We start from the raw sequence: 25,905 nt of genomic DNA on the forward strand, positions 1-25,905 counted from the left end.
TCCATAGTTATCTGGTAAAACTTGAGTTGGGTTTCTTGGGTTTAGTTTTTATCTAGGCTCATCCGCCATTTTTATATATTATAGACAGTTCACAAAATTAGATTCACCACTCATATGGTCTAGTGGTATAACGTACATGGTGTTGTGGTGGTTGAGGTCATGCGTTCTAGTTTTGAAGTTTCTCCTGTATAATATTGTTCTTATGACCTTAATATATCAGCTATTTCTTTTGCGGGGAGTGGATTGTAGAAAAAGTGAACAAAAGAGGGCGCGCGAAGCATCACATTTCCTCGAGGGATCTTTTGGCATTTACCTGAAAGCCTGAGCTCCGTGAATGTATCTTGCGTGAGGTTTTGCGAAAACCAGCTCGCCAGCATTAAGTTCCAGGCCAGAAGCTGTTTCTAAAAGGTTCATGCGGACCATGGGAATTGTTGATCTACTGAAACTGGTCCCACATTGAGCACCTTTCAGTTTGTCGTTTGCACAGAAATTAGTATGTCTTATATTTTCCTCTGGCTGAAAGGAGTCTAAAAACAGTGAACGGGATATCAAAAGGCGCAATTGGGCACTTTGGAAGTATCATCTAGAGATGTCTGTATAGGGGATAGCCGCACGCCGAAGTTATTTGGCTCAGAAACAGCTTCAATATAAACAGCAAAAGTTAGAGGGGTTTGATATGTCCAGCATGAGTTGTTTGTATTACGTTTACATCTCCACCCACCCTCACCTTTGTCATGTGTCTGTGCAGTTATTCTTTCCCATTGTGCACTCCAAAGTTGAAACCAATAAGTTTTTATTATCAGCAAGTGGTTTTAAGACATATAGGCATACCAATATGCACACATATATGTCCTAGCCCTTTGTGCATGATTTGGAGAAAAGAAATATGACCTGCACCATGGGAGCTCATACACAATTACCCAACACATCTTTATGAAATGAGAACTTCAACAAATAAATAGAAACCAATGGAAATAATTTCCAAAAGAAATGTATTCTATTGCGTTTATACCAAAGGGCAAGGGCAAACCAGGGGAAATATTAAAGGGTTGATTAAAGTGAGTCTGTAGGAGGTACTTGTGAGAAATGTGAACCCCGCTCCGTTTCTGTACGTGGACGTAACGCAGGCATCCAGCCTTTTTCACGGTTGTTGATGTCTTCACACAATTCACCTCCGTCTGTCTACCCTCTTCCCACCCTTTATAAGCACACCAGCAACACAGCAATCAGACACAGTGCAGCGGAGCCACAAGAACACTTGGGGAGGCAAGCACAACTTTGAAGTTCGACCGTGCAGCGATCTCTGTGTTCTATTGCAAGTATTCGGTTCCTTGCCTTCTTTATTTGTTACTTTATTTTGTGTCTGTGAAATGCTAATGGAAACATGGTGGAATGCTATCATCCATATACTCTGCAAATGGATCTGAATGATTGCTTTCTATGGCAATTTGGAGCCCTCAATCTTGCCAATAATAGAGTTCGAGGTATTCGTGTAGCTGCATCTAAAAGACCCGATTTGGTTCCATAATCATGGAAGTATATCCCACTTTTGTCTTACAGCTTCATATTCTAGTGCATGCATACATGGCAGAAAAGTTGTTTCGCTTTATTCTTGTTTTGTTCCATGATTCTTAAGCTCATTTTCCACCTAAATAGTAATAATGTCAGAAGTTTTATTGATTGATGTGAATTTGCATTATTTCACTTGTTTTGGTTCATTTCCTTATCTCTATTCCCTTTTGGCAAAGGTGGTGGTAGAATTTTGAAATACATTGCGAGTCTAGTAAATTGAGTTCACCGTAAATGTTCCTTTGCTGTACAAGAATCACTTATTCATTTATTTGGGCTGCAGGTGTGTCTAGTAGTTTGTAGACATGCAGTTCACACTAGCATTGGATGGGAGCACACGCCCTAACACAATGAGAAGATCTGGTGAGGGTGCTGGGAGTGAGAGGTTGATGGAAAGATTGAATATTGGGGGCATCAAGCAAGAGAAAGCATTGAGGAATAGGTGCTTTGGTGGTAAAGTTGCTGGAACTGCACAATGTGTGCTTACTTCGGATGCTGGTGTGGACACTCTTGTAAGCATCTAACTCATTCGTTATTTGGTGGTTTATCATGGAGGATTCTGGTTTACTACAACAAGAACTTACAGAAATAAACCTTAAAATTTGCTGAGCAGCCATCAACAATCCTTGTTAGGAAATCTTACAATCCATGTTGTCTAGTTCTCCTAAAATATATAGCACAACCCTTAGGCTACTGTAATATTTTTTGAATTATTATTCAATGGTATGTATAGACACATTATTTTTTGTACTTGAGTAGGATCGATTTAATTAATCTAACTCCGAGCCCCAAATTTGCAGAATGTTCAAACACAATCCTCCCGAAGGAGTTATGCTGATGCAAACCATGTGTCTGCTGTCATTTTGGGTGGAGGCACTGGAGCTCAGCTCTTTCCTCTGACAAGCACAAATGCTACGCCTGCTGTAAGAGTGACAACATTGTTCATTCAATATTGATTACTCTATTATAGTATTATACAGAGAGTAAATTTCAAATTTTATCTTAGTCTTCGATCAATATTCAGTGTAGATTCAGAATCTCTTCTCATTTTCAAGAAATGTTAAGTTTAACTTAATCTTTTTAAAGTTTGCGACTGTTACTTAAGTGCAGTAATGCAGTAACTGCATGGACAGTAATTCATTTGTTAATAGCAACCTTTCTTTTTCCTTAAAAAGAAACATGAGTATACATTACCCATTTATCAGACTAACATTTACTTTTTTTTTTACAATAGAGATATCACTTCTTATTTCGAAAATGCAATATAGATATCATTTAACAAGTTATTACTTCTTTTTTTTTACTCTTTCAGCCAAATGGCTCAAAAGCTTATGTTTTTGGTCCTGATGTTCCCAAAGCCTTCTTTAACTCTCACGTAGAATGGTTTAATTTTTTTCTTTGTTGCATTACCCAGGTTCCTGTTGGAGGATGTTACAGGCTTATTGATATCCCTATGAGCAACTGCTTCAACAGTGGCATAAATAAGATATTTGTGATGACTCAGTTCAATTCTGCTTCTCTTAATCGCCATATTCATCGTACATACCTTGGTGGAGGGATCAACTTTACTGATGGATCTGTACAGGTAATTTACCTCATCGTCTTGATATGCTTGAGTGGGAGTAACTTCATACAGATAGAATAATATAAAGAATATGATGATTATACTCTAGATCCAAAGCCGTGATGGTTCTCAACATAGACTATTACTCTAATATAGACTCAATAGTAACTCTCTACGCTTCATGCCATAACTTTGCCTTGATGTTCTGTAGAAATGGCAAATCATTGATTACTAGTGGAAATTAATTTGAAAACAAAAATTTCACTTGTAGGTATTAGCGGCTACACAAATGCCTGAAGAGCCTGCTGGATGGTTTCAGGGTACAGCAGATGCTATCAGAAAATTTATCTGGGTACTTGAGGTAGTTAATTTTCTCTCTTTTAGTGGATGGTCATTCTTGTAGCTTTTTTGGTTTTTGGAATCATGAATTACTTGTGTTCTTATTCAGGACTATTACAATCACAAAGATATTGAGCACATTCTAATCTTGTGTGCCGACCAGCTTTATCGGATGAATTACATGGAACTTGTGCAGGTATGGCATTTTCTCATTCTTTTGTTTGACGCATGTCTTGATTTTGGATTGCCCAACTATCTTTTTGGCATATATTACTTGCAGAAACATGTCGATGACAATGCTGACATTACTATATCATGTGCTCCCGTTGATGAGAGGTAAAGCAATTGCTGATCATTCTAATATTGTGAATATGTCTTCTAATTATCCAACACAAGATGCATATGTTCTAATTTTCTTTCCTTCTTTTTTGAAGCCGAGCTTCTAACCATGGACTGGTGAAGTTTGATAATACTGGCCGTGTACTCCAATTTTTCGAGAAACCAATGGGCATCGATTTGGAATCTATGGTTAGCAATTCTTCGGTACCCCAATTGTTTTGTTCTGTTTCCTTTTTTAGATGAACACTTGTTTCCTTGGTTCATCTGTTGTTAGCCTGCTCAGAAATGATTGTCTACTTTGCTGGAGAATCTAACAATTAAGCCACTGATGTTGCAGAGAGTTGATACCAACTTCCTCAGCTATGCGATAGGTAACACACATAAATTTCCCTTCATTGCATCAATGGGTGTTTATGTCTTCAAAAGAGATGTACTTTTCAGCCTTCTCAAGTAAGCATGTTCCCACATTATAATCCAGTCAAATTCCTATTTTGTCTTCTAATGGCGTGCATTCTTAGGTCAAAATATGCACAACTACATGATTTTGGATCCGAAATCCTCCCAAGAGCTGTACTAGAGCATAATGTGCAGGTATTTTTATATATTGCATTTCGTGTTTCCAACATTTTTTCTTCATGTTGAAAAGTTGTTTCGTTTCGTCCAGCTTAACTAATAGGAGAGCAGTGTAAATATCAATGCACTTTTTACATTTTTCTCGCCTCCATGCATAATACCCCCTCCATTCAAAAATGCAAGGCGTGCATGTTTTTAGAAAAGTCATATTTTGTATATTTTGATCAACACTTAGTCAAATTATAAGTATTAGTGTATAAAAATTATGCAACTAGATTTATACTTCAAAGTACTTTCACACTATATTGGTTTTGTAGCTAAAAATGATATATTATGAGAGAAAATAATGATCAAAGTCTATTTTTGAGGACCGGGCCAAAATGAAATACACCTTGTATTCTTGGTCCGAGGGAGTACATACTAACAATTCATTGAAATTTATTGTGCTAGGCATGTATCTTCACGGACTATTGGGAGGACATTGGAACAATCAAATCTTTTTTCGATGCAAACTTGGCCCTCGCTGAGCAGGTACTGTCGTATGTGTATTGTGTAGACTCAAATTACACGAGACGTAGTCTTCTGCTTCTTAGTACATTTGTCTATTGTTCTTCAGTTAACTAACTTTATATTAGTTGATGACTATAATCGGAACACAAATTCACCTCGTGTGTCTCTCCAGTCTCCCAAGTTCGAATTTTATGATCCAAAAACGCCTTTCTTCACTTCACCTCGGTACTTACCTCCGACAAGATTGGAGAAGTGCAAGGTATAAATGTGTAAATGTGGAACGCAGTTGTTGCCTCGGAGCTGAACATATACATATCTGAAGTTTGTATTTTCGTCTACGCAGATCAAAGATGCAATTATCTTAGATGGTTGTTTGCTGAGTGAATGTACAATTGAGCATTCTGTTGTTGGAGTCTGTTCACGTCTTAACTCTGGATGTGAACTCAAGGTACATCCTCAGCCAAGATATAAGCTCATTATTTGGTACATTCTTTTGCATCATACATTGATTTGAGCAACTATATTTGTTGCTACTGTGATCTACATTTTAGTATGCCACATCAACACTAGGGTTCACAAATCTGGTTTCACCAAAAATTCTGGACCCTGGCAAGATTCTTGTCGATTTCTGGTGTGGTATTTTTTATTTTTTATTTTGTTTGTGTTTGTGTTTTCTCCTCCATCTTCCATCATTAATGTTCAATGCAACATTTTAGCATATGAACACCTTGATTCTGGTTGTTACTATACATCCCACCCAACCCTGGATTATCAGGCAGGAATATATCTAGAAGAGCACTTTTACGGTACCCCCATTACCTCTCAAGAGGTAAGAGCTTTGAGTAAATCTTAGCCATTGATTGTATGGGCTTTGCTTTGGGTAATAAAAGATTAACCGGCTATTTCCGGTGGTCAATCAAATGAGAAATGGAATCAACTGGCACATAAAGAAGGCAATCATCCTAATTGGTGAGTAACTGCCGCAAGAGCATTGAGTGCATTTATTGCTTTGGTCATGACATGCATGTTGGACGACGTTACCTTTTTCTTTCATTTTACTTTTCTCTTTATGAATCCACATCATAAAAATGTCGAGTGAATTCAAATTGAATCTAAATATATTGATTGGATTCAACTATGGACTGGAGAGTGAGGTACGAACTTGGGAAATTTTCAAAATTATAAATATATTGTATCCTCAACGTATTTTATTCATTTCAACTTAGCTACCAAGAACATTGTACGATTCGATTTAATATGACTTGAGGAGAACAATCTCAGTTGTGGAGCATACATTACGTTCAAAAAATTATGTTCACATTAGTTGACTTTCCAAAAATACAAATAGAAGAATAAATATAATAATTGTGAATGACTTGTTACCTCCTAGTAGGTAATAGGTCACCTTCTTTAATCCTAACCATCCTGATTTAACCAGGTGGATGATCTACAGTTGTTTGTAGGTACCGTAAAATTTGTCATCTAGAATTGTGAACTCTACTAAAAGGCTAGATCGGTTCGTTGCTTCTTTTGGAAACTGGTAATGACTCATTTATTTTTGTGCTTTCTAATGACTACAGGATACTATGATGATGGGGGCCGATCTATATGAAACTGAAGAAGAAATTTTAAAGGTACTATTAGCTGGGAAGGTCCCAATCGGTATAGGAGAGAACACAAAGATAAGGTGAGCATGTGAACCAATGCATATGTATTACTATCATTAGCTCCGAAATATTCCGTTCGCCACACCTGAGATCTTCTGATGATTTTAGGAACTGTATCATCGATATGAATGCCAGAATTGGGAAGAATGTGTTCATTGCAAACAATGAGGTGAACGAGTGCACCTCAATGAAACTGCAAAAGTTGCACTCATCTGTTCAAAACTGATGACCATTTCCACTTTTCATGACAGGGTATCCATGAAGCTGATCACCCGGAAGAGGGGTACTACATAAGGTCTGGAATTGTAGTGATCTTAAAGAACGCGACCATCAAGGATGGGTCTATCATATAGACGGTATGCCCCTGTACTGTAAGTCAAGAACCTGCAATGCAATCATCTCGATGGACCACGTAACTGTGGTACGGGAAGAGGTGGCTAGACAGAGAGCAAGAGAGTTCGGATACAAGACGCATAGCCTGGCATGACTTGGTTGATCTTGGACCTTGGTATCGCTATATGTAATAAGCTGCCCGGAAAGTCGCAGCAACCTTTTATGAACCTTCATATTTTCGTTACTTGGATTGGAATAACTGTATTTTATATCATCATCCTACAAAATTTTGCATGGTTTTGCTAATTTTGCCTGCTGGATCATTACACACCAGACGCCTACATGAGCGTTGGATGCCTAGCTATTGTTCTAGAGCCGTTGAATTGAAGTTGAAACGGCCATGAACATTCAACTCTGGTCGCTATTTGGAAAGACGTGAGGTGTCGTTATTGTGTACCGTGAGCATTGCCCTTCAGTGGCTTTCTCGACGCCGTTGCGCTGCCTTCTTTCCTGTTAGCTCAAAGCAGGCCTCAAAGCAGTACCTCTCTCTTCATCCTCATCGTGTTAGCTCAAAGCAGGCCTCGCTGAAACCCTAATAGCATGTTTCCGGATCCATCGTTGCGGAGCTACATTGGCTCCTCTCCGTCTCATAGGATACAAATGGATATCTAATAAGTAGTTTTGGATCACTATTTAGTTTATTTTTCTTTAGTTCAGCTAGGTAAGAGTGTATCTTTACTTTATTCTTTTTAGTTTTAAATCAATCTAATGACTAAAAAATATTGAACTTGTATCCCTACCATCTGCCCATGTGGCCTTTTGCCATCCACACCTGTTCCCACGGTGGCAGCACCATCTTCGACAATCGCGCCTCATGAGTGGACCGTGTTTAGAGTCAAAAGCCAATGGATGTTTGAAAATGAAATTTTAAGTTAAAAATTGAGAATCTTTAGATTGAAAATTCCGTTCACTGGACAAAGCCCACTACGTTCCAATTAAAATCTAAGATTTCAAGTTGAACCTACAAAAACCTCGAAGGCAGACTGTTTTTCCCAATTTCCCCTTATCCTCCTTCCATGTCTCATGCCAAATTCATTTGTGGTTTTTTTTAAAAAATCCACATGTCCATGTCACGCCTGATGATTCCACCACAGTGGACACATGTACCTCATCGTCGGGGAAAAAATTAGTAGTGCTATAGGAGGAGGTTCATGCAGCACCTCCCGAATTTTAGTAACTTTCATGGTTGAAGTTTTCACCGGAGCCTTCGTCGGCGGTCTTGTAAAGTGGCACCAGCAGGGTCTTATGGTCAGATCACCACTAGGGCCGATTTGACCGCCAGACGACGGTCTAACTACCGACATATCGTCGGTCTGACCGCCAAGCGTTAAAACCTTTTGCAGGCCGATGGTCAAACCACCACCTGCATGTCTGTCTAACCGCCATCCCTTCAAGGCTGTATGTCCTTAGATTATCTTGTCAGGGGTTTCAAACTTCGGAACCCTAATCATTTGGTGATCTTTTGCAAATATTTTTGAAACACGACGCTCTATGAAATATCAAGCATGCATCATATGCACACATTTTCATTGTTTGATTATTGTTGCAATGCATTCTTGATTCGTTTAGAGAATGTTACGCCGATGGTCCAAACGAGTGAAAGCGCCGCCGAGCTATCTGAGTTCTGTGAGTGTTGCGCTGGGAGTATCAGGCAACCACTAGAGCAGTAAGACAAATATCTAAACATACTCAACCTACTACTTTGGATCTCGTATTGTGTAACTTGGTAAATTACGCTTTATGTATGTTTGCATTAGTAGTGAGTCCATTGTCGGGTTTTGGTGGCTAGAACATATGTTGATGAATTGCATTATCTCTACATTGAGTTGTTGATGATTCATATCCTTGTAGCCTGGATAACATTGTTGATATCTAATTTTAAGAGTTATTTGAAATGCTTAGCAATGCATAAGTCATCGGTAGAAGTCGAGTAATGGTTCAACTTTTATTCACGAGCTTAGGGTTTACTTATTGTTTACAAATACAATGACAATGATGCGGGTTGTATGAGATGTGAGGATGATGCGAGATGTGGGCGGTGCTAGGGGTAGGTTGAGAGAGGAGCCCAGATGCCATAGACTGCTTGCATCATTTAAACACCGTCCCTCGGTGTCGTTGGCTTTAGCACTTTTCGCACACATAAGAAAAATAAATAAAGGAGAAGCAAGGTGGCGGGGAGCTGAAGGTGTTTGGGACATGCTCACGGTAACCCCAGTGCCATAGGGGTATGTGCAAGTGGGTAGTTACAGGTATGAGAAAGGTTATCTCGAGGGCCAAGAGGATGGACATAGGTCATGTGGGTAATATTGTACCCTCTGCAAGGTGTAAGAACAATTCGAATTGCGGCACTCTCGGTCATGAGCATGCTTTTGTCCATCCGCATCGATCGTAGAATCACGAATGTGGGATGTTGTGGTATGGTATGTTGGGTTATGGTTGAGATGGTTCGATTTATAGATATACTTATTATGGTTCCAGTGACATATATTTTTTTAGTAATTATAGGATAGAATGTTACCTATGGTTAAGTATAAAAGCTCACATGTGTATGTCAAGTTACAATTCACTTATGAAATTTACATAGCCATGTGGCCGATTCCTTGCTAATACCTTAATGCATTCTCCTTAAGAGTCGGGTTATTTATATGTACCTATTATAGATTAAGTTTTGCAAGTATATTCGTACTCACATTGCTCTTTCATGTTCTACTGGTGAGGAGGAGTTCGTGTTTGGATACTTCACGCCCGCCGATGTAGGTGGCGGGAATGAGTAGTGCAAGCTACTTGTGTGGAGAGACTTTTGGGTGGAGCCTAAGAGCATATGGCTTCATCTCACTTTTGTTGGTTCATAGATGTTAATCTTCCACTGCATAGTATCTAGTTTTGGTTAGGAGATGAACTGTTTTTTATCCTCCTAGCTTCCTTTTGATGTAAATTATTGTAAATGGTTGAATACTTAAGAACTTGTAATATAATTTAATTACCCACTCATTCTTAAGCTTTGTTGTGATGCTATACGTTGGAGAAGGATGTGTTTCGATTTTGGGCACAAAACACATGCCAGGACTACCAGGGTGGTATTCCGGTTAATCATCGTGGCCATGATTAAGCAAATAATTATTCTGATGATTAATTAGAATACTATTTGGATGGTTCCTCACAATAGTACAGCCTCTAGGCCCATGATCACATGACAGACAAGGCCAGCTATTTGGGCCTCATTTGGCTCACGAGTAGCTCACAAGCTAGATAGAGCCAGCTCATTAACGAAATGAGCTAAATCTTCAATTTGTATTGTTAAAAATTAAATTGAGTCAAGCCAAAAATGACATGAGCCAACTCACATGCTACGAGCTTTTCATCCAGCCTTATGTGTAACTTCCCTTGGCTTGTGCTCGCTAGTCTTGCTAGCTTTGAGATCTTCGCATGTGGACAGTGATGGCAGTCCAAGCAATGCAGTATAGAATTTTTAGAGAATTCTTTGTGAGCCACTGAATGTTAGGGAAATCCTTGATTTGCCACTCAAAAAGTTCTCATCCCTTCCTTGCCACTGTTTCCTTCTCCCCTCCCCTTTCTGCTACTTCCGTCATGTCCGTTAGCTCGGATCGCCTTTTGGGCAAAGAGACATGTTAGTATTTTGCAAATATGTCCATTTTGCCCTCGAGTTCGAGCGCACTGTATCGAACCTGTGGGTTGAGTTCCAACTCGAGCACGACTACTAGTTACTCATGGTGTTGTGTCGGTGCTAGATCTTTTTGCTGCTCTGGTAGAAAGATCGGGGAGAGGGAGAGATGGACTTCTCTAGTGCTTTGTGTAAGTGCCACCGAGAGATGAGAGAGAGTGAAAGGGAACATGGCACTATCACAACAAAACTAACACCTCCAAAGATTGGGATTGGGATAGAACATGAGAACAAGTTTTTTTTTTGTTGAAAATCAGGTTGTTTGGCAACAGAAGTAGACCCAAATTCAGTTGTTATTCCTTTAACAAAGTGGTAGATTCGGACACAACCGACTTTAAAGATTTTGTGATGATATATTGAATTATCACCCTAAGGGTCACAACAAGGTACTTAAAGTGTACTACTATTGTCATGAATCCAAAAGCCAAGTCACAATAAACCAAGATTTACTTGCTATGTTTACCAAACATGATGGTAGCAAAATTATTCGCATGTCCATTGAATATAATGCACCCACTCATGTTGATGCGCCCATACCTAAGTGGAGTTCACCAGAGAAGAAAGGTCAGGGAGTTTCAAGCGTGGGACATGATAATACAATAGCTGAACTTGTTGATGCCCGATGCACACCCTCTAGCATAGCTCCATCACAAGATGATCTTAGTTGGGGTAGCCAGCAAATGGAGGTTGCTAAAGAAGACACCTATCTAGTGCATTCTCATCCTGAAAATGAATATGTTGGTGTTGATGAGGAGGGTATATACAATGACCATGAAACCCCACCTGTCCCAGAGGTTGATGCAGACCCAGATATAGACTATATTTCTATTAATTCTGATGAGGAGGAGAAGGATAATGTGCCTCCTCATATGCCTGAAGTAGTGTTTGATAGAAATGACCCACCTATGGAAGTGGGAAGCATTTATCCTAATATTCATGAATTTAAATTGGCAATAGCTCAGCATTCAATCAAACACGAGTTTGAGTATAACACTGAGAAGAGTGATCCAGGGAGATTCAGGGCACATTTGTAGTGGCAAATCTGATGGTTGTAAGTGGAGGATCCATGCTTCTACAATGGCAGATAATGTCACAATAAAGGTAACTTGTGTGCAACTTCTAGTGTCTTGTATTTGTTTTTTCTCACCTATGCAGTACTAATGTCTACTTGTTTTATGGTTGGTGAAGAAAAGCCCTTGTATCCATGATTGCAATAGTACCAAAAGGAGTGGTAAGGTGAAGGCAGATTCCAAGTCCCGGGTTTGTGAGAAGGTGAAGAATTGGCTCATATAATATGCTAGTCTTGGGGCAAAGGAATTGAAAAGAAGGCTTAAAGACCATCACAAGGTAATGGTTCACTACAAAAGGGTTTATGCAGGTAAGGAGCTAGCACTCAAGCAACTCTATGGTGATTGGGAGAAAAGTTTTGATAACTTATACAGATTCAATGAGGAAATTAAAACATGTTTCTCTGGTAGTTTTGTAGTGATAGATCATTATACAATAGTAGAGAAGATAAGGTTTATGAGACTATTATTTGCATTGAAACCATGTATTGATGGTTTTCTTAAGGGATGCAAGCCCTACTTGGAAGTACATAGTACATTTATGACTGGAAAATTCAAGGGCCAGTTGGCAATAGCTTGTGTAGTAGGATGTCATAACTGGTTGTACCCAGTTGGTTTTGGAGTGATGGTTTCAAAAACCAATGAGAATTGTATATGGTTCATGGAAAGACTTAGGGATACAATAGGTACACCAACATGTTTAACCATTTGTACAGATGCTGGATAATCAATAATGACAGGTGTGCAGGAAGTGTTCCCAAATGCATGATCCACTTAGTGACCAATTTCAAGAAGAGATTCCATGGGAAGGTTTTTTATGAAAACCTGTGGCTTGCTGCATACTCATGGCATCCACACTTCTTTGACAAGCACGGGCATGCAATGGTTGTAGCTAAACCAAAGGTCGTTTAGTATTTGCAAAACTACCACACCAAGATTTGGACCAGGAGTCAATTTTTCACACTGTCAAAGGTTGACTATGTCACCAATAATTTGGCAGAGAGGTTCAAAAATAGATCAAGGACACAAGGGTCTGCATGTGAATGACATGATGGACACAATAAGACAAAGATTGATGATGTAACACCCAGTTTTAAAAGAATAAAATTGAACACAACACATGTATACCAGGATCAAATTTCATACATGTGCTTACATCATCAATGTTATCATCACAATGCCATTATTATAATAACGTATTTAATCTATAACAAATGGACCCAAGGGTCTAAAAGAAAACACAGCAAAAACTGGTCTTCAACGCCAGCGGCTCTATCTTCCACAGGCGTCAACCGGGGGCACACCATCATAGAACAGCAGCTCCGGGTCGAAGTCGTCCTCGACGAAAGTAGCAGCTTCATTGACGGCTTCTGAACAACGGAAGAATGCAGGGAAGGGGACAACAAGTGTGATCACAAAGATGTACTCCGCAAGTGGAGGAAAAATATGATATGGCTTAAGTCAAGGAAAGGCCTGACACTGGTTAACATCACTAAGCAACTATGACCTGCCTATGACTCCATTAACAGGCATCCTATTTACTAAGAGTGAAGACACAATTGTAGCACAAGGATTGACTCATTGGATTCCCCGACTACCCAGACTCACCAGATAATACCATTACCTGGCTACCCACCCAACCATACCAAACCTGATCCCAACTAATCTTGAAGAAGTCCAAGCTCGCTCTTGTCCGTGAGCACGGCTGATCAACCAGATTGATACTCTGCAGAGTTTGCACAGCTCCACGAGTCGTGATTCCCGTGTTGCTCCATACTTCCGGTGTAAGGAGTCGGGGTCTCACTACAAGGCCTTTACAAAACTCTCGTCGACTTGTAGGCACCCAATAAGGTTTCACCGCTAACAGACGACTAAGTCGCTGCAGAAGCCCCCTCTTGTGCTACATAGCTACTCTAACAATGTTCGGTTTATACTTTTGTTGTAAAGTTAATCTACTTAAAGACTTGTAACTTAATTTAATTACTGCTCTTTATTATGTTTTGTGATGATGTGCTTGTTCTAAAGGTGTGTGTTTCGATCCTGGAGGAAACACATGTCAGGACAACCGGGGTGATATTCTAGTTAATTGTTGTAGTCGTGGTTATGCAAATGACCAATTTGATGATTAATTAGAATATTATCTAGGCGGTTCCCTACAGCATGGTATCAGAGCCAGGTTTAATAAAGTAGCCTAAAAATGCTTAGAATGGGTGAATAAAATTTTGTCAACCTCACTAAGACAACCACTAATGTTTATCCTTGAGTCCTAAGTGTTTGTTCTATTTTTATTCCTCATCTTATCTTAGAGCTAATCGTACCTCTTCTTGTTGTTAACATGCCTAAATTGATCTCTAACTCATCTCTTTCTTAATGGGTTAAGGATGGACGCTCGGTGATGGCTACTCATACTAAGGGTGTGGAAGGTTTTCCGCACTCCTCCGTGAGATGCTTTGGCGCGCAAATTTCACCTATGCGCCGAAGTACGCGGTGTATGCTCGAGGAGTTGAGCCAGAATTGGTGGATTACCTAGCGACCGTAGACATTTGAGCAAGGATCATAGAAGGCGGAGCCAATCCTCACTACTTTGAGGCAATTGGAACTTCAGAAGAAATGGCGGTTCAAGCGGTGGCGTACAAGGCGATGGCTGCCCTTCGTGGTGAGTTACCAGTTCTACGAGGATGGTCTTTCATCTACTTTCCCATCCGGGGCAACAACGTCAACAACTTTGAAAATGTTTCGGATGCAGCCCCATTGAACGAGCACCGCATGGTAGAGTTGGTTTGCTCCTTGGACCAATACTACCGTTGCGTGGTGGCTGAGTTATGGGAAACGCGAAGGCGCTACAACCGGCTGCAACACACGATGGAACCGCAAGTGCGCTACAGATTGGTGAAGTGCGAGGTGTTGTATGGAGAGGGTCATATGACGCCGTATAGCATGGCACCTCAGACTCACCATTTTTCGGTGGTGTAAGGCACATGGGTATCTCGTCCCCATGGCCGAGGTGCACGAGCATCCCTTGGATTGTGAGTGCCTCAGTTCCACAATGCGGGTGTCACGAGGGAAATGCTGTTAGGTGAGTCGTAGCATCTCACACACCCCAACGCCATTGACAAGTCGGGCTCTCCGCAAGCTCATCTCTTGGATGAATTTCCAGAAGACTTTGTTCGGGATCCGTATCATGGGTGGTTTTAAGTCGGTGGAGATAAGAAACTTGTAATAGGGCATAGTTTCTTTCGCGAACTTTTGGACGATTAAGTTTAGCTATATTATGCCCTATGTAATGAGACTTGTATGTTGTACATTTTTATTGTATAAGTATTATGACTGTTTAATATATCTTTCAATTCAGTTGATTGTTATTTATTATTATGTCATTTTACTTATATTGTATTGACGCAATCGACAAAAAAAGGGGTAAGAAGGTAAGGGACGCATCCCAATGGCGGTAAATATCGGGGGCTCAACCAGTGCGAGGTAGGGGCCTGGTATGTCCCGTACGATGATGGTACGGGAAGTGAATATGTTAGCAATAACGTATGAACATCCATCATACGATGGTAGTTATGGTCGTCTATCCATGTGACGATTACATGGGGTGTCCCGTAAGGTGATGGTACGGGAAGTGAATACGTTGGTAACAACGTATGAAACGTCGCTTGTGCGGCGAGTTGCACGAGCACCGTTCGTGGGAACACCATTTTTCATTTTCGCGCGAAGGTGATCATTGGGGATTAATGCATATTTATGCATGTGATGATTGTGGGGAGTGATGCACTCGAGAAAGATACGCGCAGAAAGGATCGAGCATACTTCATTCCTGTCTCTCTTTTTGCATGCATTTACTTATTATGGGCTTTAAGGAGCCCGACTGCATTCATGTTGAATTATCCATCTGTTGTCATCATAAATTCCTTTTCGTTATCTTCCTTGTCAAGATCTTGTCGTCACTAATCTTGGAATTGATGGCAGGATGAGGGCCCACAACAATTCAAGTGATCTTTCTGAGGGGTCAAATGAGAACAATCATATGCGGCTTCCGCCGCGTAGCATGGCGGATGTGCTCATGCAAATTGAGCAGAACAATCAAGCGTAGACCACTCTTATCGAGGCGCTTGTGCACAACACGGCTCCTCAAGGAGGAGGAGCCAGGCGCCATGATGACTACTCAGATTTTCTCCGTACTAGTCCTCCCACCTTCACGCGCGCTGAGGATCCTCTCGATGCGGACCATTGGCTATGCACCATGGAGCAAAATTATCCAAGGATAGATGGTAATGATCTCAGGATAGAAGGTTATTTATGGTTAGATGTAGATGCTTACACTTGAGTCAAAATTTGCTCTTGCATATAAAATTCACTTGACTTTGTGGCCGAGTCCTTGCTAATTATCCAAATTGCATTCTCCTTGGAGTCAGGCTAATTATAAGTGCCTATTATGGATTAAGTCTTGCGAATACCTTCGTACTCACATACTTGGTTTGCTTTTCAGGTGAGGAAGGTTTAGTTTTTGGCTACTTTACGCTCGCTGATATTGGCGATGGGTATGAGTAGTGTCGTCTACTCGGTTGATGTTATTTTGGAGTAGCACCTTAGGGCAAATGGCACTACTCATCTTTTGTTGTCATGTATTTTTTCCGCTGCGTAGCTACTCTAACAATGTTCAGTTTATACTTTTGTTGTAAAGTTAATCTACTTAAAGACTTGTAACTTAGTTTAATTACTCACTCTTTATTATGTCTTGTGATGATGTACTTGTTGTAAAAGCGTGTATTCCGATCCTAGAGGAAACACATGCTGGAACTACCGGGGTGATATTCTAGTTAATCGTTGTAGTCATGGTTATGCAAATAACCGACTTGATGATTAATTAGAATATTATCTCGATGGTTCCCTACAGTGTAGCAGGGGGTTGAGGTCATCATCTGAGTGGTGGCCGCGGTGGTGGAGCGGGAAATGGTGGTGGTGGAGATGGAGCGGGTGGACGAGCCTGTCACGACACCACGCGTGGGCATGGGCCGAGGAGGTTAGGAGGTGGCCCTCTAGGAGGTCATCCACATCATGTCGCAGTGATGCCTCGGAGGGATCGACGGTGGCCAGACAAAGCAGCGTGGCATTGAGGCACGCCAGGTCAAGGACCGGGTGGAGAAGGATGAGTGCTTGACCCACCGGCGTGGAGAAGGACGAGTGCTCAGGAAATACTGGTTCGTTGGGGATGAATTTAATGGCACATGCAGGTAATTCCACCCCAAAGTCGATGGGTAGTTTGGTCTTATTGCAAATCAAAAGCTGAGGAAAGTTGGTGGACAGTGGATTATGGGATTGCTACAATCTAGAGGGTGGCTTGTCAAAAGCTGAGTTCATAATCCGGCTATTTGTTTCCACTTCGACTTATAAAAGCTGCCTTCTACAATCCAAAGTGAAACAAATAGAGCCTAAACGCTCTGATGGACTAGGGGAAGTATTTGTGAAGGGAGGCAGTGGCTACCGTTTTATAGTTAACTCGGTAGAAGGAACATGATCATGTAGAAAATGGTAAGTGTCAGGCAAACCTTGTTCCCATGCTATTGCTATGATAACATCAATTAGGAATGAAAAGATTGCGAATTATGTGGACATGTACTATTCGGTAGAGAAGTTTAGAGCTGCTTATGAAGGCTTAATTCCTAATGTACCAAACAAGTGGGCCAACTCAAACAGTGGCTTCTTCATGTACCCACCTCACCTTGAAGTCAACAACTGGTAGAAGGAAGACTCATAGTACAAGAGTAGTATAGATAGTGGTCCCACATGCAAAAAAGGGCAGCACAAGTGCCCTATTTATAAGAGTTATGGTCATCATTAGCATAGTTGTAAAGATGGTGATCCAGAAGACAAGACAGCACATGGCTCACTAGTAAGCCACAAAGGTGCGTTCTTACCGGTCCGGGTTCAAACCTTGGGTTTACACCCCTATTAAAAGGTCTCTAATGAAGGTCCTGAAGGGATACGCCAGCTAGGACTGTACTACATCTGTTTGTTTTTAATTATCACCATCTTTTAATGTAGCAAATTTGACCGTTGATTTTTTAAAAAGATTTATAGATATTTTAAAACATACAATACTAAAAAAGTTTGTTTTATGATGAATCTAATAATATAATTTTTTTAAATGTCTATCATTTTTAAAAAAAGACAAATGATAAAATTTGCTACAGTAAAAGATGAACATTAATAAAAGCAAACAAAGGTAGTATCTTCTTCTCTGGAGGAATTAACTATTTTACCACTCTACCTGATGGTGCACTCTAAAATACCACCCTACCGGATTCCCTCGCTCAAATGTCACTCGGGCCCATATTCACGTGCGTGTCCATCACATCGCGCCGTCCCTTCACGCGCGCCATCCCTTCGCGTAGCACAGGGTGTGGCCGGGGGCCGGGGGTAGCAGCAGCGAGGCCCGGCCTTAGGGCGTTGGAGGAGGACCAAGATGGTCCCACTTGAGGCGGTGCGCCGGTCGGCGATGACTGGAATCAGGACGACGCCCAACTTGAGTGGCAACAGGAGGGGGCTCACGATGCGGGCTATGTGAGACGGCGCAAGCGAAGCGAGCAGTGGAGCTGGCTTTCTTTGGCCTCTATAGAGCTCACTAAGGCAGTGATTCGGACGATGACGCGTTGAGATGACCGGCGATGACGGGTGACGCGGTAGTGGCAGGCGCTCGTGGCCAGCTCTTCTCGGCCAGTCGCAGCTCAAACCGGCAGCACGGGTGGCTCCTGGCACCACGTAGATGGTGCCAGAGGAAGGAATCAGGCGGTGGGATGTCCTAACGGCCCGACAACGACGAGCGGCGATGGCACGAGCAGCGCTACAGTGATAGCTCTCCTCGTCCATCAACAACCCAAATAGATGCTTCAGGGAGCATCACAGAGTCCTGGAGGTGGTGTAGGCGAGAGGAATCCGCCATATTCACTTTGGGGAGGCGCGGCGATGTTGACCGACGGCGGTCGCAAAAGGGCGTCGGCGTTAGAGGAGATGGGCAGCGACGCTGGAGGAGATGGACGGCGCGCAGGGCTTCTCGGGTCAAGCAGGGCTGCGCGAGCCGGCTGCGCCAAAGTTGCGCACGACCGAGCGGCGTGGCGAGCGGCAGCACCAGTTGGCTGGGCGGCACGTGCGAACGGCGGAGGGCGCTGCGCGAACGGCGGCAGGGTGCAAGGGCGGCTACGCACGACGGCAGCGCACGGGACAGCGGTGAGCAGCGGCGTGACAGCGACGCGGGTGTGGCAACGAAGAGAAGGGAGCTCGGCGGCGGCTTCTCGACCGAGCAGCCAGCAGGGCTCGAGCCGTCGGCTCAGAGCCAGGCGAGCTCAATGGCAGTGCGCGGAGCGGCATGATGGAGCGCGGGACGGCACGTGTGAATAGTGAGACCGGGTGGCATTTGAGAGTGAACACCCGGTAAGATGGTGTTTAGGAGTGCACCACTCAGTAGGGCTGGTAAAAAAAAGTTAATTTCCCCTCTTCCCCGCGGCTGCGCAGTACAAGTGCCATGGCCCTACTGTGCAGTGCGTGAGGTTTAAGGGTGAGGTAGAGAGAGGGACTGAGGGAGAGGGAGAGGGAGAGAGCGTGAAGAATCCCCTTTTCACTATGTCTTCTTCCCCGCGACTGCCGTAGATCCCGACGAGCTTCTGCGATTCTGGCCGCTGGAGCGGGGTCGTCACACTTCAGCACCAGCACGGCATTGGATTGGCATCCTAGGCGTTTTCCTCCTCCTCCCCCACCTCCAACTGCTCTCTTTAGCACGTCTTCTCTCCTAGGCGTCATCCTCCTCCCCTCTACTGCATTGGCGTGGTGTGGAGTGGAGAGCCGCACGCACTTGGATTCATTTCCCTTGTTGGTAAGGTACACTAGAATTTGGTTGGATTGTTCTAATTGTGAGTTTGGTTGGATTTGTTTCTCTTGATCGAATCGAAAATTCGCTGTCAATACAGCTGCTTGCAAATTTGTTGGCTGCATGACTCTGACTCGGTTCTTCCCCTAGATCGGTCTTAGTTAACCCTCGTATGCTACATCCGCCCATTTTCGTGTACCCTCAGTTGGGTGTCTATCACCCATGTAATATTGATAGTAGGAGTTCATACGTCATGGGTACGCATAGTAGTTGATCCTACCCTCGATATAAAATCTTAAGGTAAAGCCACCATCACCACCACCAACTGGCTCTTCTGTTGTAATATTCATGATATGATGCTTCATTAGATAAAAAGATAAATCTTTCTTTATTGACTTTGAGCTTGTAGAGCCACTTGGAATTTTTTGTTAGGAAACTCATCTGAAGTTTTGGTTAATGTCACTTAGCAATATTGAGCATCTAACCCATCTTTCATTTACAGGGAGGAATCTTGTGACATTGAGCAGTTGCTTGCTTCTTGTCTAAATGGTTAGAGCATGGTGTGCCTGAAAACTCAAAAACTTAAAGTGTTGTGTTTCTTTGCCCTGCCAGTTGTAGACTAACAAGTTACGATATTTTCTCTCTTTCCAAAATAGGATTATCTGTTCTTGGCCTTTTGTTTTCCTTACTATAATTGCTTCAAATTCGAGGTGATGATTTTGGCATTTTTTTCCCTTTATGGATTGATCTAATTGAACTTGAAGCTTGTTGAACTATATGAATTATTTACGTCACCTATATGGTTTTTCATGGATCTAAAAAAAATATGGTTTCACATGTAAAAGGTTGGATAATCTAGCATCAACTTCTACTTTTTCTACAATTTAAGGGGAAAATGGTTTGAAAATTTTAATACGAGAAATTGCAATGTTGTCCCACTTTCTGTCTCTCTGATAAACCATGCGTGTTTATGAAGTACGTGAATAGAATATGAAGAACAGAGATGCACTAAGCACGCCCAGCCTAGTGGTGCATGGCGTTTATAACCAAATGTAGTGTATGACTTTTAGGATCACTGTGGGTTAGGAATAGCATATAATGCTCTGGTTCCAAACTAGTAGAACTGGCCGCTGGGTTAACCCTTTTGGGTAAAATGAGGATGAAAATCCAAACGAATTGCTATGGCATGTGTAGGGTTCATAATTTTATTGGACACTGTGGTGTCACCCATATGTTAGAGGTACCATATTTCATGCTTGATGTGTTTTCTATACATTCTCTAGTATTGCGTGTTCTGATATGCTTATTGGCATTCTGCAATGTAAGCTGAGTTCTAAAAATAAACCAGGTATTATGTTCTCAATCTTCTTTTTTTCATGATTAGGTTATCAATATTTCCTTTTCTTTTTGAAAATGGATCATAGTTCCGATGAGGATACAGAAATCAGTGATTCTGAGATCGACGAGTATGAAGGCAAAATTTATGCAAGCCTGATGTCCGGAGATTTAAAGGTCAAGAAGAATGGAGAGAGTTACAGTTGTCCATTCTGTTCCAGCAAGAAAACGAATAATTATAGTAAAAATAGTCTACTTCAGCATGCCTCAGGAGTAGGTGCAGCACCTAATCGGCAGGCAAAAGAAAAGGCAACCCATCGTGCTCTTGTCAAACATTTGAAGAACGATCTTGCTAAATCACCTGTGTCACAGTCACAGATAATTTCTGTGGAGCCACAACCTCTTCAGAACAGAGATGAGAAGTTTGTGTGGCCCTGGATGGGCATTCTAGTTAATGTGCCTACTGAGTGGAAGGATGGACGCCAAGTGGGAGAAAGTGGAAATCGTTTGAAGGAGCAACTATCACACTTTTGCCCACTAAAGGTCATTCCTTTATGGAATTTTAGAGGTCATACAGGGAATGCTATTGTTGAGTTTGGAAAGGACTGGAATGGTTTCAGAAATGCACGTACCTTTGAAAGTCACTTCGCGGCAGGAGGATATGGTAAAAAGGACTGGACGGAAAGAACGAATCAAGGATCAGAGCTTTATGGATGGGTTGCCCGGGATGAAGATTACAATTCTTCAGGGCTAATAGGGGACTACTTGAGAAAAAATGGTGACTTGAAATTTGTCAATGATCTTGCAAACGAAGGAGCACGTAAAACTGACAAACTTGTGGCTAATTTAGCTAACCAAATTGAGGTAAAGAATAGGTACTTACAGGAGCTTGAATGCAAATACAGTGAGACAACTTCATCACTTGAGAAGATGATGGGGCAAAGGGAACAACTTCTCCAGTCATATAATGAAGGTTTATGTTAAATTTTTGCTACTTAGTTATCTGTTTCATAGGGGTCTAGTTGTATTTCAAATTTTCTATCCTCAGCAGTGGCAACTTCTCATTTTCTGAATGATCACTTAAGCATAACCATTACCAGAAATTCGCAAGATGCAGCAGCTAGCTCGCAGACATTCTCAGAAGATCATTGATGAGAATCAAAAGCTGCGTTCAGAACTTGAGACCAAAATGAATGAACTTGATGTGAGATCCAAGCAGCTTGATGAGCTTGCAGCAAAAAGTGATTATGACAGAAGGAACCTTGAACAGGAGAAGCAGAAGGTGTGTGATTTCTTCCATGCTCTCCACCTAAAATAATGGAGAGAGTTGATTTCATGAGTGTCTCATTAGTTTGTACATTGTAGAAAATATTTCTTTTCTGTTAGCAACTGCTTCATATTAGTCATCTTCATGGGTTTTCTTTGTTGGCATAATTTTACATGCTGTGCTAGGGTACTACAGTGCAGATGGCTAGGCCCTACCAATTAGAAATATCTATGCAACTTACGTTGATTCATCGTTGCTTGAATTCAGAATGCAATCAAATCAAGACATCTTAAACTGGCAACATTGGAACAACAGAAAGTTGATGACAATGTGCTGAAGCTTGTGGAAGAACAAAAGGTATGTATCTTCTCCCCTTTTTTGTGATACGATGCTTACCTTTTTGGAAGCTATGGAAAGTTTTACTGCATGGAAACTGCAGAGAGAGAAACAAGCTGCTTTAAACAAGATTCTGAAATTAGAACAGCAATTGGACGCAAAACAAAAGCTTGAATTAGAAATACAGCAGCTGAAGGGAAAATTGAAAATTATGGAGCATATGCCAGGTGATGAAGATTCAACATCAAAGAACAAAATTAATGAGCTGAGTGAGGAGCTGCAAGAAAAGATAGATGAACTGGATGCAATGGAGTCATTTAACCAAACTCTGGTTATCAAAGAAAGCAAAAGCAATATAGAACTGCAAGAAGCTCGAAAAGAGCTCGAAAATGTATGTTACCTTAAGTCAATTATATTGGGAGGTGTTTACTGTGCTATGTAGTTTCATTGATGAGATCTGTGTGATTAATATTATCCATCTGGTTTCATGGTCATTCATTTTTTGATCGGCATGCTCCATAGGGCTTGCTTGATCTTTCAGGTGGGCGAGCACATATTGGGATCAAGAGAATGGGGGAGCTTGATCTGAAAACATTTTCAAAGGCTTGCAGAAAGAAGAGTTCAGAAGAAGATGCAGAAGTTACTGCTGCCTTTCTTTGTTCAAAGTGGGAAGCTGAAATAAAAAATCCTGATTGGCACCCTTTCAGGGTGGTCATGGCTGATGGGAAGGAGATGGTATGAATCTTCATTTGTATCAACTACTTCTATACACTTCCCTAGCTCTATAGCTTATAATTTTTTAGTTACTGATAATGCACAACTGTTCTGTAAAGGTTGTTGATTTACTTTTCCTGAATGGTTAGATACTTAGATCCCATATCTTGCATGAATATCTTATTTGATTTTGGATTGGCATTTTGAATATTGAAGTGCTCTATAATGATGCATATGCAATTTTGTCATTTTTGATATTTGCTAAGTGTTAGCTCCTGTACACCCTGTTCCACTTACAGTTATGTCTAGGCAATGGTATGGATATTGTCCTATAAGCTCATTAGGAGTATGGCCTTTCTATCCTTCATTTCCCTGCTTAACTGGGTCAACCACGAATCCTCGATCACTATCCGATTTTACGGACAACTTCCATTTTGTAAACATCGCGGGGTACCTTATTTACATTAATTGGTGCATGCTGTGGTGTAGGAAATACTTGAGGATGATGCAAAGCTTGGAGGATTAAAAGACGAACATGGCGAAGAAATATATGCATTGGTGACAAAGGCACTCTGTGAAATTAATGAGTACAAATCTAGTTGTAGTTATCCTGTGGGAGAGCTGTGGAACTTTAAAGAAGACCGAAAGGTGACTCTGAAGGAAGCTGTCCAGTTCGTCCTGAAACAGTGGCGGACAAATAGGAGGAAGCGCTGAGTCCAATTGTCCACTGCTATTTAGCGGTGTTTGCTTTCCATCTAAGTTGAACACCATGGTACTTGAGCACGAGCGCATTTGAAAACTGTAGTATTTCTACATAATGAGGCGCTAGACCATGACTATCTGTTCCTTGTTGGACATAAGTTGATACTCCTATTGCCGTATCAGCATCAGTGAACCCTGAACTTTATTCCACCTGTGTAAGTAGTTTTGTTCTCGAACCGTGTTATTAGTATCTAGCATGCTCTCTTTGTACCGGAGAACGAGAGCCATGATTTGTAGGTATGCAATGGCAGTGCAGACGCATAATAAAGCATGCTTTGGGCTCTGGTTGTGCTACTGCCTAGGCCTACTGGCCTTTTTTCTTGATATGGTTCGCATTGTGTTTTTATACAATATTCTTCGCATTATAGATTGATGCTTGATCCTTCAGGTTCTTCGTTATGTCTAGTGTTTTTTCCCTTTGCTATAATTTTTTTTTCCTTCTCACGGTGTGTTCTCCACAAGGACAATGCTTTCTTGAGAAACTGCACGAGTCTTGTCATATTGCCATCTATATTTTTGAAGTTTTTAAATCATAACGTAACCTTTAGTTTACTAGCAATTGTATAATGTATACGTGTTTCAAAAATTAATTTAAGATATAGAATCTGAAGAAATAAAATAATATAGCATAACAAAATAGATATTTGTATATATGAAATTTATAATATGATCATGTAATTTTAGAAGGGAGAATGGAGAGTACTTGGATAGGAGGATAGATGATATTGTATTGTTTAGAGTTGGTTGTTGGTAGCCACATATGAGGAGAACTAAGATGATGATCCATTATGAGGGGATGAAAACAATTTTTGTATATTAGCTTGGTGTAAAAGATAGTGTGACAGAGGTGATCTCCGTGGTAGACGACGATGGAGGCGATGTACGGGCGGCAGGGCACCCTCTCAAGAAAATCAGCGTTGTAGGTGAAGTACGGGAGGCGACGCACCCTCTAGAGAAATCTGGTGCTGTAGGCGAAGTGTAGGAGGCGGTACATCTCTGGAAAAATCCGACTGTGAAGGTATGGAAGACAAATATTTGACGTCTAGATTTTGAAGGTAAATAATGAGGAACTGAATATATTTTTGGATTGTATGAAAGATAAATATTGGATATTTAGGTATGTAAGGTAAATATTGGATGTATAGATATAAAAGGTAAATAATAAGATATTAAATATATTTTTAGAAGGAAGAATGAGATCAATCAAATTTGCTATAACTATTGTATTTTATAAAAGTATAGATAGACATGATGCCAAAGCTTAAAAGAAAACCCTATAATTATATTGTATCCCTAATTTTCGAAACTAAATACTATATATTTAATTCTCAGTCAGAAAATTCATAAATAGAAAGAGTATAAATATACAATAATAGAGAAAATTAAAAAAAATACCATCACAATGACCTGGCTTTGCTCAAATACCATCGCAAACTTACTATGGGGCTCAAATCTATTAGCATTCCAATTAAAGCTTGGGGCATGAGCTTGACAAAAAAGAACCAATCGAGAGACCCATTAAAGATGTACAAATAGGCCGTGCCTACTGAGCCGGCCTAGGGCACGGCACTGTAGGCACGACCCAGGCACGGTTCGGTCCGAGTCGAGATGGGCCGGGCCGGCACGGCACGAGGCCACGGGCCGTGCCTGGGCCGAACGCGTGGCACGAGCGGCCCAGGAGGCACGGCCGGGCCGGGTCGGCACGGCACAGCCCGGGAACGCGGCGGCCCGCACGGCACGGCCGGGCCGGCACGGCCCGGGCACGGCCGGCCCATCACGGCACGGCGGGCACGGCACGACACGGCCCACCGCGGGGGGCACGGCCTGGCCGGCACGTGGGGGCATGATGGGCCGGCGGGGGCATGCGGGTTAACGGGTTAAACGGGTCGTTCCCGGCCCGTTTAATCCGTTAACCCGATAT

General features: G+C 41.7%; 2 protein-coding genes across 8 annotated transcripts; both read left to right on the plus strand.

Annotated features, from left to right (window-relative positions):
* The first annotated feature begins 1,859 nt into the window (after window positions 1–1,859).
* Window positions 1,860–7,145, plus strand: LOC133888878 (glucose-1-phosphate adenylyltransferase large subunit 2, cytosolic-like). Its single transcript, XM_062329261.1, has 15 exons — window positions 1,860–2,081; window positions 2,370–2,492; window positions 2,984–3,154; window positions 3,405–3,494; window positions 3,582–3,668; window positions 3,753–3,808; window positions 3,907–4,000; window positions 4,149–4,261; window positions 4,330–4,402; window positions 4,835–4,915; window positions 5,067–5,153; window positions 5,238–5,342; window positions 6,475–6,581; window positions 6,670–6,730; window positions 6,813–7,145. Exons 1-15 carry the CDS (start codon window positions 1,875–1,877, stop codon window positions 6,912–6,914), a joined length of 1,557 nt encoding a protein of 518 aa, XP_062185245.1. The 5' UTR covers window positions 1,860–1,874; the 3' UTR covers window positions 6,915–7,145.
* A 12,056-nt stretch (window positions 7,146–19,201) lies between these two features.
* LOC133916407 (protein INVOLVED IN DE NOVO 2-like) lies at window positions 19,202–24,371 on the plus strand. Of its 7 annotated transcripts, none has more exons than XM_062360095.1 (8): window positions 19,202–19,581; window positions 20,073–20,196; window positions 20,955–21,878; window positions 22,006–22,187; window positions 22,440–22,529; window positions 22,612–22,899; window positions 23,031–23,243; window positions 23,712–24,371. In XM_062360095.1, exons 3-8 carry the CDS (start codon window positions 20,984–20,986, stop codon window positions 23,934–23,936), a joined length of 1,893 nt encoding a protein of 630 aa, XP_062216079.1. In that variant the 5' UTR covers window positions 19,202–19,581; window positions 20,073–20,196; window positions 20,955–20,983; the 3' UTR covers window positions 23,937–24,371. The 7 variants fall into 7 exon arrangements, with proteins under 7 accessions (XP_062216079.1, XP_062216088.1, XP_062216063.1 ...); XM_062360104.1 differs by having other exon boundaries at window positions 20,073–20,119; XM_062360079.1 differs by having other exon boundaries at window positions 19,202–19,576.
* The last annotated feature ends 1,534 nt before the right edge of the window (window positions 24,372–25,905 follow it).

This window comes from Phragmites australis, chromosome 1 (assembly GCF_958298935.1).
Source record: "Phragmites australis chromosome 1, lpPhrAust1.1, whole genome shotgun sequence".
In the NCBI taxonomy this organism is placed as follows: domain Eukaryota; kingdom Viridiplantae; phylum Streptophyta; class Magnoliopsida; order Poales; family Poaceae; genus Phragmites; species Phragmites australis.

What these genes read in the sequence shown, in the direction of transcription:
- LOC133888878 (XM_062329261.1), top strand. Translation starts at nt 1,875, where the DNA reads ATGCAGTTCACACTAGCATTGGATGGGAGCACACGCCCTAACACAATG. An exon ending in TACTAGAGCATAATGTGCAG is followed by an intron (nt 4,403 to 4,834) that starts GTATTTTTATAT and finishes TTATTGTGCTAG; the next exon opens with GCATGTATCTTCACGGACTA. An exon ending in ACTCTGGATGTGAACTCAAG is followed by an intron (nt 5,343 to 6,474) that starts GTACATCCTCAG and finishes TAATGACTACAG; the next exon opens with GATACTATGATGATGGGGGC.
- LOC133916407 (XM_062360095.1), top strand. Translation starts at nt 20,984, where the DNA reads ATGGATCATAGTTCCGATGAGGATACAGAAATCAGTGATTCTGAGATC. An exon ending in TCTCCAGTCATATAATGAAG is followed by an intron (nt 21,879 to 22,005) that starts GTTTATGTTAAA and finishes AACCATTACCAG; the next exon opens with AAATTCGCAAGATGCAGCAG. An exon ending in TTGAACAGGAGAAGCAGAAG is followed by an intron (nt 22,188 to 22,439) that starts GTGTGTGATTTC and finishes GCTTGAATTCAG; the next exon opens with AATGCAATCAAATCAAGACA.